The following is a 14,415-nucleotide window of genomic DNA, read 5'->3' as shown; positions in this document are numbered from 1 at the left end:
GGCCTCGCTGTGGCCTCTGGGTTCTGGGCCAGGACATTCCAGGAGAAGCATGGATACCTGGCTGCCCTGTACAAGCACACAAGCCCTGCCCAGCAGGCCTTCCTCAACTTCTGGGGTTTCACCATCTTGCTGAGCGTCATCATTCCCATGTCCATGTACATAACGTAAGGACCACGGAGCTTGGCAGGGCTCAGGGCTGGGCACCCACCCCCTGTCCTCACCCCTCACCTGGAACTTGGGTAACAGCCCCAAAATGAGGCTGCACTGAGGGCCAGGGTGTTGCCCATGTCATTCCTAGGGGCTCCTTTAGCAGTGAGAGGGGAGGGGTGGATGGGGTGTGTATTCTAAAAACACCAAGGATGTCCTCTGAGATTTTCCCAGGGGAAAAGCAGAACAGGGATCCAAGCCCTGGGCTGCTGTTGGGAATCGTGGGCAGGCTGAGGATGGCTCTGAGGAAGGTGCAGCTCCCTGGGAGCAGGATCTGAGATATTCCTGGGATTGCTATGGACAGCAGCAGGGTGGGGGAGGAGAAGGGCACAGCTGCTCTGTGCAGGCAACAATCACAATTTATGTTGGAAAAAGCTGCTTCCAAACTTTTGGGCCCTTCATTGGACCTCCAGATCTGTGAGCTTGGTCACTAAGGGACAGAATTCCAGAGGGGACCCAGTGGGTAATGAGCTTTTTGGAAGCCTGGCCAGGTGGGGACCTCCCCCTGCCTTTCCTCCCTGTGTCAGGTCCCCAGTGCCCCTGGGTTGTGAGGAACACCATCTCCTTCTGGACTCCCTAGGTTTGAATTCATCTACCTGGTGAACAGTTGTTTTATCAACTGGGATCTGGAGATGTATTATGGTGCCAAGGACATCCCAGCTGAGGCCAGGAGCACCAGCCTCAATGACCAGCTGGGCCAGATCGAGTACATCTTCTCAGACAAGACGGGCACCCTGACACAGAACATCATGAGCTTCAAGAAATGCTGCGTCAACGGGACCATCTATGGTAACCCAGGTTGGGATAAATTTGTAGGGGCTCAGATGAGCCTGGAGCTGGTTCTTTCCACCCCTTCTGAGGTGGGTTGGTGTTGGTGGTGCTGTAGGAACTCTCCTTGTCCTCACCCCCCACATTTCAGGGGCCACCACACCTGAGGTCCCACTGGTCTGGTGTTCCCAGCACACGGAGTCAGGGCACAGTCCAGCCTCCTACATGGGAGAGGTTTCATGGCCCAAACTCAGCTGAGATCAGCAAAGTTTTCCCTGATAAAAAAGGGAGCCTGGGGTAGGAGCCTGGGGCAGCTACTCCAAACACAGTGTGGGTGAGCTGGATCCTGCCTGGAATCGTGAGCTGATGCTGGCCCAGACAGAGGAGAAACGGGAGAGGGCCCAGGAGAGCCCATGGACTTGTTTTAAGGTCTTGTAGACAAAAAGGAGATGTTGCTTTTCTTCCTTTCATCATTTTCTAGGGAATCTCCAGCGTGGTTGCCAACTCTGGGGACTTTGAGGCTTTCAGGTGACCTATGGAGGAGGCGAGGAAATTATCATTGTCCTTAAGTTGTTTAATTAGAGTGAACATATGTAATTGTTCTCTCTTTTTTTTTTTTTTTTTTAAATTAATTTTATTTGTCTGTTTGTGGTTTTTTTTTTTTTTAACCATTTTTTTACATTTAAAAATTTATTATTTTTAATGAATCTGCTTGGTCTTCCCTGTAAAAGCTTGAAAATTGCTGAGTCCTTCCTCTTCTCATTGCTGTGCTTACTCCAGCTCTTGCTCATTTTAGGAGCAATCATGATGCTTAATTAGTGAAATTTAATGAGCAGGGCAGACCCAAACTTTAACATGAGGCCATGTTTTCTTGAGATAAGTATCATGTGCTTTAGACAAATGCACAGTGATAAAAGCAAAAAGGAGGGCAAAAAATACCTAGCAAAGCTTTTAGGCAGAAACAAGCCAAATTTTCCCTGCCTGGTGCAGCACATTCCACCTCTGTGGAGCAGCATCTCCCTAATCCCAGCAGTCTTTGGCCAAATGCAGAATCTCCCAGGAAATGCAGCTGAAAGTAGACCTGAATTTTTAACATTAAAATAATGGTAAAAATCTGAAAAAAAAGCCAAAAAATTGAGGCCTGGATATCCCAGTGGAGTCTGACACTGAGCAGATGCTGAACTGGTGCCTTTTTGCTGTTTTTTCAGCCAGCAGGAGCACGAGTCACTCCAGAGAAGCTGCTCCAAGCCCCCTGCCAGCCCTCTATTAACTGGATTATTTTTATTTTGGCAGGTCCAGGCACAAGCCATGAGAACAAACAGCCACCGGTGCGTAAGTCCCCCCCTCCCACGTGCCCCGGGGCTGTCACTGGTGACACTGGTGACACCAGGCACAGCCTGCTGCTGAGGAGCTCAGCTGGTTCCCAACAGGGTCCAGGCTCCCAGAGGGGCCTGGCGAGTTTGCCCCTCCCTCAGCTGCCTTCAGGACAGGGGAATGGGGGTTATAAAATGATGCAGTTCAGATTTTTAGGGTTGTTTCATTCCCAGCTGTTTTACACTCACCCCCTCGGTGTGGGCAGTGCAGGGCTCGGCCTCTGTGCCAGCAGAGTGCCACTGTGTCACATCCCTGGTGTTCCTGGGGACACAGAGCCCTGCATCCTGCCTGTACCTCCTGCAGGGCTCGGGGCTGACCTGGCAGCACCCTGGGGAGCAGAAGTTGGATGTTTGCGATGTGACGCTGCTGGAAGCCGCCCAGAGGGACAATGACCCAGTGCTGAGGGAGTTCCTGAGGCTGCTGGCCCTCTGCCACACCATCATGGTGGAGGACAGGGGCGGTGGGTTGAGCTGCCCCTCGGGGCTGTGGGGCCATAGTGGGGTTTGGTGACGCCAGCAAAGCTCAGCTGTGGGGAGCAGGGAGTGTGAGAGCCTGGGGACAGGTCGTGCCACTGTCACTGTGTCATGGGTTTGTGTTTGGGGGTGTTTTAAAGCTCATGGGTGAGAATTGAAGCACAAGGGGGATAATCCTGCCTGAGCAAAAGGGATCATAGGATCCCAGAATGGTTGGGCTTGGGAGGGACGTCAAAACTCATCCAGTTCCATCCCTGCCATGGCAGAGACACTTTTGGGTTAAGGTGTCCCAACTATCCCAGCCTGCTCCAAGCCCTGTCCAACCTGACCTTGGACTCTTCCAGGGATCCAGGGGCAGCCACAGCTGCTCTGGGCACCCTCCTGTGCCACAGCCTCCCCACCCTCCCCGGGAACAATTTCTTCCCAATATCCCATGTATCCCTGTCCTCTAGCAGTGGGAAGCCATGCCCCCTTGTCCTGTGACCCCAGGCCCTTGTCCCAAGTCCCCCTCTGGGACTGAGTTTCTCCAGCCTGGTAGCTCAGGCTTCAGGGTGTCACAGCTACTGCTGAGCAAGAACAGGGCAGTGTGGTTTGGCTGGGAGTCTCTGTGTAATCCCTGCTTCTCTCCTGCAGACCAGCTGGTTTACCAGGCAGCCTCCCCAGATGAGGAAGCGCTGGTGTTGGCAGCCAGGAACTTGGGCTACGTCTTCCTGGCCCGGACACAGGACAGCATCACCATCAGGGAGCTGGGCAGGACCAGGACGTACAAGGTGCTGGCCATGCTGGACTTCAACAGTGACCGCAAGAGGATGTCTGTCCTGGGTGAGCGGGGTGGGCTGTCCCAGGGTCCCTTCTGTGCTCAGCCCTATGAGAGATGGCACTGGAGTGGCTGCAGGTGGCCACAGCTGGCACTGGGTTCCTAAGGGTCATCCTGGTCATCCCTGTGGGTTTGTTCACCTTGGTCAAGGCAGCTGAGAAGGGTTTGAGCAGCCAAGAGAGAAGAAGTAAATCCAGGGCTCAGAGGAGTTGTGTGAGGAACTGAGAGTCCCTGAGGCCTGATTCTGCCCTGTGGTGGTGCAGATCTGGGGACATTCCTGTGCTTCCCATGGCCACAGACAGAAAAGCACCGCTGAGCCCTGTGGTGCCTTCTGGGGGCCAGCACGGGCCAGTGTGGCCACTGTGCAGGGATAGTGATGGACAGGAGCCATCTCTGAGGGGACCTAAGGTGTCCTTCCCCTCTGTGCCAGTGCGAGACCCCCAGGGCACCATCCGGCTCTACACCAAGGGTGCTGACACCGTCATCCTGGAGCGGCTGCGGAGGCGAGGGTCCAAGGAGACCCTCACGGAGAGGGCCCTGGATGTGAGTCCCACACCAACCCGGGGTGACAGGACTGCTCCCCTCCTGCTGGCTTTCGGCTGGGTGTCCTGCAGTCAGTGCCCTGCTGCTCTTCCTCCCTCTGCCTTAAGGATTTTGGTTCTGCCTTCTGCTCTAGGAGCCTCACCTGCATGTGGGACAGGGGGTGAGAGGGTATGGAATCCACCTGTGGTGTTCTGCATGGACCAGCTGCATCCAAGGCTGTAGGATGGGAGAAGGGAGTCAGAGGGAGACTCCCAGGTCCTGGAATGTCTCTGGCTCTGCCCATGGCTGGCCTGGGGTGATGCCCTGGTGCTGTGAGAGTGATCCTGGGGAGGGAGGAGAGTCCTGATGTCTCCTTCCTGCAGCGCTTTGCAGAGGAGACGCTGAGGACGCTGTGCGTGGCCAGCAGGGAGGTGAGCGAGGCCGAGTTCCGCGCCTGGAGTCGGAGGCACCATGAGGCCGCAGTGCTGCTGCAGGACCGTGCCCAGGAGCTGGACAGGCTCTACGAGGAGATGGAGCAGAACCTGCAGGTGGGATGGGGCTGGAGTCAGGAGGAGCTGTCTGTGCCCCAGAGGGCAGACATGGGGGGGTTGGCTCTCCAGAGTGAGGAGCAGTGTCCAACCCAACACTGATTCCCCAGGTGGGAGGAGAGGTGGGGTTTTCCCCAAGGGGTGACTTGGTGACATGTCACTGGACACTGGGGTGTCAAGCTGTAGCTGTCAGGTTGTGTCTACCCCAGCAAAGGCTGCTGGTTGGATCCAGGGGTGATTCCCACCTCCATGTCCTGCCCTGCCCCGTGCCATGACACCCCATCACCCCCCTCCAGCTGCTCGGGGCCACAGCCATCGAGGACAAGCTGCAAGAGGGAGTCCCCGAGACCATCCAGCTGCTGAAACTGGGCAACATCAAAGTGTGGGTGCTGACAGGAGACAAACAAGGTCAGTGGAGGCACTCCCAGATCCCCCAACATGTCACTGTAGGACAAAAAAGAAAGATTCCAAATATTTCAGAAAGCAAAGAGCATAGAAAAAGAAGGCTTTATTTTCTAATTCTTACTACGTTTTATAAGGTATTCCCATACAGACTTAACATGGTTGGGGAATAGGAACGACACCTCTCTAATCCCATTGGTTAATCCAGAGAAACAGCAAAACACTGCCTGGAGAAACATTGTTTTGAGAAAGGATATTGCAAAGATTGTTTTGAGAAGAAACTTTCTTGAGAAATTTTTCCTTGGGAAAAAGTTAGCAACTGCTAGCAGGCTAAAATCTCTCAGACACAGAAATATCAGGTCCACACCAACACATTTCAGCTTCTCCCCCAACCAGGACCGGAGAGGAGAAGGGCCACTGACAGTGGGCAGGAACTGGTCTTGCTGTTCCCTTTACTCTCCAATAGCAGCAGCACATCCCACCTGCCAGGGGAAACTGAGGCAGGGGAAGGAGCTGCTGCCCACCAAGGGCACTTGAAGCCACGGGCTGGGGGCTGCCCTGGGCTGGGGGACCATTGACAGCTGGGTGTTGCAGAGACTGCAATGAACATCGGCTACGCCTGCAGGCTGCTGACAGACGACATGGAGATCTTGGAGGAGAAGGAGGTCAGGTGAGGAATGTCCTGGCTCAGGACACTGCTGTCCCTGCTGAGGACACTCTAGGGCAGAGGAACTGGGGCAGGTTGGGCAGAGTTCAGCTCAGCCAGAGGTGCTTCTCCTTCCCTGTGCCAGCCTGGATGTTCATGGTCTTCATCTGATGCTTTGCCAGGCCTTCCCACCTGTTTCTTCTCCCACCCCATACTCTTCCTTGGCAGGCTTTGACCAGTAAGGGTTTAAGCTTCCTTCCAGCCTCTAAACCAGGCTGATTTCTGAAATCAATGAACCTCTTCTTTGTTCCTCCTGTTCCCACCAGGTCCCATCTCCCTAGCTTTGAAATGACCAAGGCCCACTGTAGGTCTCACCAGCATTCCCAGTGTCCCCAGCTCATGTCCAACCCCTCTTCCTCCCACAGTGAGATCCTCCAGGCTTACTGGGACAGCAACAACAACCTCAGTGGCAGTGGGGACACCCCGTGCAGCCATCACCTCTCCCAGCAGCACCCAGAAGCTCTGTGCCACAAGAGAGCCATCATCATCAGTGGGGACTTCCTGGTAAGGTGGCACCTGGGTGCTGTTCTCTGCTCCTGCCTGATGGTTGTTCCTACCCTGGTGGTATCAGAGTCCTGGGTGTCACCAGCACGTGTTAGGACATGGTGCTGCTCCTGCCCAAAAGGTGGGAAAAGCCCATTGGGGCTGGGGGATGAAGGGTGGAGAGGAGAACAACCTTGCATGGAGCATTTGGTATTGGGGGGCTTTGACCAAAGCTGCCCAGTGTTCTGGGGTGACACAGGCTGGGGCGTGACCACAAGCTCTTGTGGTCATACTGGGACATACTGGGCTCATGGTCACAGCACCTGCTCTGGGATGAGCTTGGAGAACACCAGAGTCACCCTTTTGGGGCATTTAAGAGCAATGCTGAGGAGCTGAGGGCTCTGAGGGCTATGGGTGAGGTCCCAGCCACCTGTGCTCTCCCCCAAGGACAAAATCCTGCACACAGGAGAGGTGCTGAAGGAGAAGAAGGGGTGGCCATGGCGGTGGCTGTGCTGTGATGCGGCCGAGGCCTCACAGGACCAGGGAGGTCTGGTGGAGAAGGCCTTTGTGGATCTGGCCACCAGCTGCCAGGCTGTCATCTGCTGCAGGGTGACCCCCAAGCAGAAAGCCCTGATGGTGCAGCTGGTGAAGAAGCACAAGAAGGCTATCACCTTGGCCATCGGAGACGGGGCCAATGATGTCAACATGATCAAAAGTGAGGCTTGGGCAGGGGGAGGTTGATGTGTCCCACTGGTGATGGTGGTGCCCCATTTGTCATCTCCACCACCTCACCCTCCCCTTTGGGGTGAGGAACTGGGAAGGGAAGCCCCAAACCTGTTCCCCACATTGCTGTGCTTGGAGGGGAGTGAGAGGCACAGGACAGGGAGCAGCCTGAGACAAGGGCAGGGTGGCCCACGTGCTTTTGGCATCTGGGATGAACCTTGATGAACCTTCAAACCCAAGGTGGGCAGCTGGCAGAGCCATCCCTGCCCCACCCAGCAGCCCAGACACAGGGCTGTGCTCTGGAATATCCAGGACATGGGATACAGGAGGCTTGTTCCTTGTCTGTCACTCCTGGATTCACATTCCTGGGGATGACCCACGGGGAAATCAGCTCCCCCCAAAGCTTCCCTCAAATCTCCCCGTGTGCATTTGCCCCCCACAGCCGCGGACATCGGGGTGGGCATCAGCGGGCTGGAGGGGCTGCAGGCCGTGCAGTGCAGTGACTACGCCCTGGCCCAGTTCTCCTTCCTGCAGCGCCTGCTGCTTGTCCACGGCCGCTGGAATTACCTGCGTGTCTGCAAGTTCCTACGATACTTCTTCTACAAGACCTTTGCTGGCCTCCTGGCCCAGGTGTGGTTCGCTTTCCACAGCGGATTCACGGCCCAGGTGAGGGCTGCAGGGGTCACATCCATCCTGTGCAGGTCTTCACTCCAGAGTTATAACTCCCCCTGCTCAGGATCCCCTGCAGGGATTGTGCCTGGAGGACACATGTCCACATCACCACCTTGGTCCCCTTCTCTCCCTCACCCTGTCCAATTTCTTGTGTTTGCCTGACTGAGCTGGTTATCTGCACCAGTTACCTGCTTTTTACCTGTCTGGATTGGGAAAGCACCCTGGGGAAACTTGGGATCTCTCAGTGAGCTGTAGTTCAGTCTTGGACAGATGCAGGATCCCATGTGCATTAAGCTGGTTTCTTCCAAAATGGGAGCTTTGATCCCAAAGGCCACCATCACTTGACTAACAACATGTGGAACTCCAGCCCCACCTCTGTCTGCAGCATGACTCCACAGACAATGTGGGGCTGATGCAGAGGATGGGGCAAGTCCAAGGGGATTTCCATGTTTGGATCTGGGGCCTGGACATCCTTTGTGAGTCTTTCCAAAGCATCTCCAAGCTCACAGCTTCTCCCTGTTCCCTTCTAGCCTCTGTATGAGGGCTGGTTCATTGCACTCTACAATATTTTCTACACTGCCTACCCCGTGCTGTCCGTGGGCCTTTTGGAGCAGGTATGGCTTCCCTGGGCTCACCCAGCCCTGTGCCACCCTCAGCAGGTGGGAATCAGCCCAGCAGTCACTGCACCCATCTCCACAGCCCTTTGTGCCAGGACATTGGCAGCTCACCCTCAGTCCTGGGGTGCCACCAGCTCAGTGAGCATTTGGACCTCACCCTCAGTCCTGGGGTGCCTGTCCCCAGTCACCCCAGAGCCACTGGCCAGAGGGACCCACTGCAGCTGTCCCAGCGGGTGTGTGGGGTGGGGGAGCCCCATCCTGCTCCCCCAATCCCTGCATCCCCTCTGGGATTCTCTCTCCCAGTCCCTGCATTCTCTCTGGAATTCTCTCCCGGCAGGATGTAAGTGCCAAGAAGAGCCTGGAATTCCCTGAGCTCTACATGGTGGGGCAGCAGGATGAGCTCTTCAATTACCGTGTTTTTGGTGTCACCTTCCTGCACGGGGTGGGCACCTCCCTCATCAGCTTCTACATCGCGCTCTGGGCCTTTGAGGACCGTGTTGGCACCAAGGCCATGGGTGACTACGAGTCCTTCTCTGTCACAGTGGCCCTGTCAGCGTTGCTGTCAGTCCTTGTGGAGGTGAGCATTGATCTGCTCTTCCTCATCCTGCCCCACAGCAGATCTTTAGGGTCCCTGGGCTCTGGCGCTATCCCCAGTGGCTTTATGGCTGGGGGATGATCTCCCTGAGATGGAGGAGGAATTTGGACAAAGCAGCTGAATGGAAGAGGGTCACCACGGCCCTCATGAAACTGTGTGCTCTGCCCACTCTGCCCTTGTCCCCACAGATTGTCCTGGACACTCAGTACTGGACAGTGTTGTCCTTCCTGATGGTCACAGCCAGCCTGCTCCTCTTCTGCCTCTTCTCCTTCCTGACCCAAAGTGCTGATGCCTTCAGGATAGCCCCTGCCATCTTCCGCTTCCCAGGTGAGGTGCCCTGGGGATCCTCATAGCCGTTCCCTTCCTTGGCCTCACTGCTAGGAGCTGTTTCCCACCCTGTAAATCTTCTCCTTGCCACCACTTCTTGAATTGCTGTCTTGACTCATAACTCCAGTTTAGATGCCATCTCTTCTTTAGATGCCTCAGCACCTTCCTGGCTGAGGGCCTTTCCCCCAGCACTTGTTCCTTCTGCACCTTCCCAAATTATCACCTCTGTGTTGACAGCTGCCAGCTGGAATGCGCTGACCGACCCCTATGTCCTGCTGGTGGTCCTGCTGTCCCTGGTGGTCAGCAGCCTCCCCTCGCTCACTGTCCGTGCCTTCCGTGCCATCCTGGGCAGAGCCACCACCCAGCAGGTGAGGGCTGGGGGGGCCTGGCAGGGGCAGGTCCTGCTTCCCACCAGTGTTGGTGTCTGGGATTTGTGATGGATGGCAAGGGGAGGCTCCCCAGGGAAGCCTGGACTGTAGTGCTGGGACATGTCACCTCTCCTTGGTGGTCCCATTCATGGTGGTCCTTCATGACACTGGCACCAACTCTGACTCCAGGGGCCTCTCCCAAAATTGTTCCATGGCCCTGCAGGGGAGCCTGAGCCAAGAGATCTGATCCAGCTCTTGGAGAGGGTCTGCTTTTGGTTGCAGGAATTGTCCCCCAGGACCCCCAGGAGTGTCTGGGTGCAGGTCCCAGTGCCACCCCAGCCTTGGTGGAGCTCACCCCCACCTTCAAAAGAGTCCCAGGTGGAAGCAAGGGTTGAGATTGTGCTCCAGAGCCTTGTGAGCTTTGCAGCCCCCTGGGACACTCCCTACATCCCTCATCCCATCATGGAAAAGGAGATCATGGTGGAGCTGGGATCCAAACCCTGTCCTGGTGAAGGGTGTCCCTGTGCTTACCGTGTGTCCCACCTTGGGCTGAGGGATTGCCTGGGGGTTGTTCACAGCCCGTGTGGGAGCAGGGGTTGGCACTGTGCTCCAGAGCTCCATGAGCTTTGCAGATCCTCCGGAGAATCCCCACACTCCTCATCCCCATGGAAAATCAGGTCATTGTAGAGCTGGGAGCCAAACCATGCCCTAGTGGAGGTGCCCCTACACTCCCTTCATGTCCCCCCTTCGGGTGGGGGCTCTCCTGGGAGATGTCCCCAGCCCTGATCACCACATGTCCTTGCAGAAGATCCACCTGAAGGCCAAGCGGGACCCGGAGCCCCCGGTGGAGCTGCGATCCCATGTCCCCCGCGGCTCCTTCCGCCGCCGCTCCAGCTACGCCTTCTCCCACCAGCCGGGCTACGCCGGCCTCATCACCCGCGGGGACAGTCTGCGTGCCAGGGCCACCCACGGCACCGCCCCGGGGCCCCTGAGCCCCGAGGGGACCCCGGCTGTGTCCTACCTTCACTGCCCCTCGGTGTAGCTGCCCCAGCCATCAGCCTCACCCTGCAGGGACAGGGCGGGAGCAGCAGGGCGCACACCTGGCTGCTTCCCTCCTTTCCGGGGCCACCTTTCATCTCACCTGGTGGATTCGCAGCCCCTGCGGTTGCAAAGGGGCTGGCCCGGCCTGGGGGGCTTCTGCTGCGAGTGTGAGCCCTGAGCCGAGCCCTGCAGTGGCTCCATGACCCCCAGGCTGGGTGCCCATTGCAGAGCTGTGGAGCTGTGACAGCTGCTGACCATGGCCCCTCGCCTGTGACCCCCTGGCTGGCAGCCAGACCCCTTCCCTCTGCCGAGCCCTCCGAGCCGGGGATTCCTTTTGTGCGAGGCTCATCCCACCCAGGCAGGACACACAAAAGCAGTGCTGCTGACCCAGAGTCATTAATCCAGCTCTGGATTAATTAAATGTCCCGATGGGGAGCAGCAGTGGGGCTGGGGGAGGGTGCAGCCCCTCACCCCTGCTCATTCCCACCCACCGGGGCCTGAGCTGCAGTGGCTGCATGAAGAGCCTTGTTTTGTGTTCTCCATCAAGGGCTGGTGTCAGTCCTGTGGTTTTTCTGTCACAGAACAGCTCACAGAATCCTGGAGTGGTTTGGGTGGGACCTTAAGGCTCATCTCATCCCACCCTCTGCCATGGGCAGGGTCACCTCCACCAGCCCAGGTCGCTCAGACTTGAGCAGTGTAACTTCAAAATATCCCCTTATTTCTGGAGAGGCAGTCAAGTATGATTGATTGATTGACTGATTGATTGCAAAACCTGCAGATTTTTCTTCTCCAGTCAGACCAGCCTGGCTCCTGCAGCCCTCCTTGTCATCACCACTCCCAGCTCCTGCCTTTGCTGTCCCTGCACAAGGGGCAGTGTGTCCTCTATGTGCCTTGCCCCATCTCCACACCACTCCCCCAGGTCTGGTGTCCCCACTACTCCCCCAGGTCTGGTGTCCCCACCTTTGGGGACAACTTATGGCCACAGTCTCTGCAAAGTCCCAAAAAGCACTTCTGGAGGGGAAGTGGGTAAGTTCTGCCTGGTGGGCACAGGGGACACGTCCCACAGAGCCAGGGCCACCAGCAGTGGCTGCTGGAGAAGTTGTGTGGGAACAACTGACTGGTGACTGGGTCACCCTTTTAATGGGTTTTGGTTTTTAATTAAAAGGACTTTATAGCTTCTCTCTCCTATCCTGGAAATCTCTGCAGTGCCATGAAGGGTAAAAGCAGCACTGAAAGGTCCTGTGGTCCCTCAGTCTGTGCCAGCAGTGCTCGTGCCATGGTGAAAGGCACAGTAGGAGAAGAAATTTGGGTTAAAAGAGGCACAATTAAATCATCCAGGGGGGCTTGGCCCTGCCTGCAGCACATGTGATTCGATGGGTTTGTTTTACAAGTGCTTTGGCCTCATCTGCACTGGGTTTGTGAGAATTAAAGTGTTTCCCTTGGGCTCTGGCCAGAAAGGCCTGGATGGTGCCAAGAAATGAAAGTCTTTCCTCTGGGAAAGCTCTCACTGCTGCAACTACCAGGTGAAAAACAGGGGGAGAAACTTTCCCCAGCGTTCCGGGCACAATCCCTGAATGTGCCAGGCCAGGTTTGTGAGAGGTGGTGAATGGGGGCATGGGGAGGGAAGTGACCCCTCACCACCACAAGACACCACACACGCCAGGGTGAATGACTAGAAAATAATTTATTGAAGAAACAGAAAGCTGCAGAAATACAACACAGTCATGACCAGTAGAGGATGAACAAATAGAGATTAATTTTTTTCTCTCTTTTAAAACCTGTTGACAGGCTGGAGTTAAGTTTCCTGATAACTTCCCCTGCATGAGTCATTGCAAAGAACGAGGAACAAACTCCAGAGCACACAGCACAGTTTGGATAAAGTGCCTGACACATAAGACTCTTTTTTTTTTTCTTTTCTTTTTTAATGTTTGTAAATAGCTTAAACAAATATAGTTGCAAGACACAGAGGAGTAACAATTGCATTTCGCTGTAGAATAAAACTTATCCCATGAGAGTAACAATGAAGCAGCAGCAGCAGCAGCAAAAAAAAAAATTAAATTAATTTAATTAGAAGGAAAAAGTAATTTAAAAATTCGGAGATGTGGCCCTCAGACTGCATGGGATGAGGACGAGTGTCACCTATTGCTATACAGAAAAATGAGCAATGTTTTCTGGAGGAGGCTGGGCTGGCAGAGCCAAGGCTGTGGGTTCTCCCTGGCCAGGCTGGATTCTGTCTGGCTCCTTTGTTTCCCTTAGAAATCGAAGGGAGAAAATAAAAAGAAAACAAACCAAAACAAATGCAAATTTTGTTCTTTGCATTTTTAATTTCCTCTCTTTAAAAACTACAAACAAAGGTGTGAGAGGAAGTGGGTTCCTTGTGGCAACTCCTGCAGGTCTGGCCCCATGGCTGGGTGTCCTCTGAGACAAGGGAAAGGAGCCAGCTCCGTGCTGGGGACGTGGTGGTGACAGGGACAGGCAGATGGGGCACTGATAACCCAACAATGCCCAACATGGCTCAGGGAGAGAGGTAAAGAGGAGCTGATCGTCTTCCCCATCCAGACTTGGGATGTTAAAGGTGAATGGTGAATTTTTGGCAAAGCCATTTCTCTCACTCTGTGCCAATGTCCTACCGGCACAGTTGATGTTAGAGCAGGGAAAGCTTGGCTCTGGTTGTGCCAGAGTGGGGTAAAAATGTTTAAAACTGACCCCAAGAGACTCCTGCTTTCCTGGTGGGGTGGGAAGAGCACTGCCCCACTGCCAGTGGTGGGGTTTCAAAATATAAAAGCCATAGTTGGAAAACTTCCACTCCAGGAAGAACTGGAGTGGCTGGGGGCATCACAGGTCATGAAATGACCCAAATCCCTGAAAACTTCCACAATTCAAGCAGGAGACAGTGGCCAGGATGAACCAGCAGGTTTTAATGGCAGATCCCAGGTCTCTTCCTCTTCCTCACTGCCCTCCATCTCCCTTAGAGGTGTTCCCAGGGCCTCGTTTTCTCTCCTGCTCCCCACAGCACAAAAATGCCCTCTGGGTGCAACCCTGGTCAAGAGAATTGTCTTTAGGACAGAGCTTGGATTGTCATTACCTGCAGGGAAAAAAAAATCTTTGGTATCATGGCAAGTTGCTCCTGAAGGCATTTTGGTTGGTGTGGGCAGCAGGCACAGCCAAATCCAGCATGGGCAGGGCTCAGCTGAGCCATAAAGCCAAAGGACAGGGAAGAGGGCTCAGATCTTGGCTTCTCCAGGGTCTCCCAAGCCACCACTCCCCAGGATGGAATCCAGCTGGTCTCTGTAAGGTCCAGGGAGTTGTGACTGGGGTTGTGTCCAAACCTTCTTGCAGTGGTAATTGCGGTCTTGGCCTTCAAGCTTCTTGTGGTGGAAAAGGTCTTGGAGGAGGAAATGGGGCCTGGTGGGGATGCTGAGCTCCCCAGAGGACAGAAGGGTTGGTCAGCAGATGAGTGGTGCGGCTGGAACCAACATAATCTCCTCCTAAAAGCCAAGTCCTTGGTCAGTGGGTCTTCCACCATCATCTGCTGCTGAGCAGTGCTGGTGTCAAAGGCTGCAGGGTCATGGCACCAGACAAAAGCTGCAGACTGAAAAACATCTTCCTTGGGTTTGGGAGGCCACTTTGGTGAGGGCTAAAGGAGCTGAGATCTCTTTCTTCATGGTTAGCTGAGCTTTGGGTCCACCTCAAGTGGTAAAGAGGTTGGAAAGGGCTGAGGAAGCGGCAGTTTCAGGGAAATGCTCTGGGAATGGCACCACTGCCTCCTCCA

The 14,415-nt window shown here is 55.1% G+C and overlaps 1 protein-coding gene across 1 annotated transcript; it reads left to right on the top strand.

Annotated features, from left to right (window-relative positions):
* Positions 1-153: 153 nt before the first annotated feature.
* On the top strand, positions 154-10,745 carry ATP8B3 (ATPase phospholipid transporting 8B3; the record flags this gene model as incomplete). Its single annotated transcript, XM_083880178.1, has 17 exons — positions 154-164; positions 788-996; positions 2,269-2,303; positions 2,653-2,809; positions 3,456-3,644; positions 4,070-4,182; positions 4,545-4,709; positions 5,006-5,117; positions 5,706-5,781; positions 6,183-6,321; positions 6,748-7,015; positions 7,466-7,689; positions 8,226-8,309; positions 8,650-8,889; positions 9,096-9,234; positions 9,472-9,602; positions 10,408-10,745. The coding sequence occupies 17 exons, from the start codon at positions 154-156 to the stop codon at positions 10,642-10,644; spliced, it is 2,529 nt and encodes an 842-aa protein (XP_083736304.1). The 3' UTR covers positions 10,645-10,745.
* Between the last annotated feature and the right edge of the window lie 3,670 nt (positions 10,746-14,415).

This window comes from Zosterops lateralis (genome assembly GCF_965231275.1).
Source record: "Zosterops lateralis genome assembly, chromosome: 29".
Taxonomy (NCBI): Eukaryota; Metazoa; Chordata; class Aves; order Passeriformes; family Zosteropidae; genus Zosterops; species Zosterops lateralis.
Note: the sequence above shows the minus strand (reverse complement) of the source record. Positions and strands in the feature narration are given on the sequence as shown.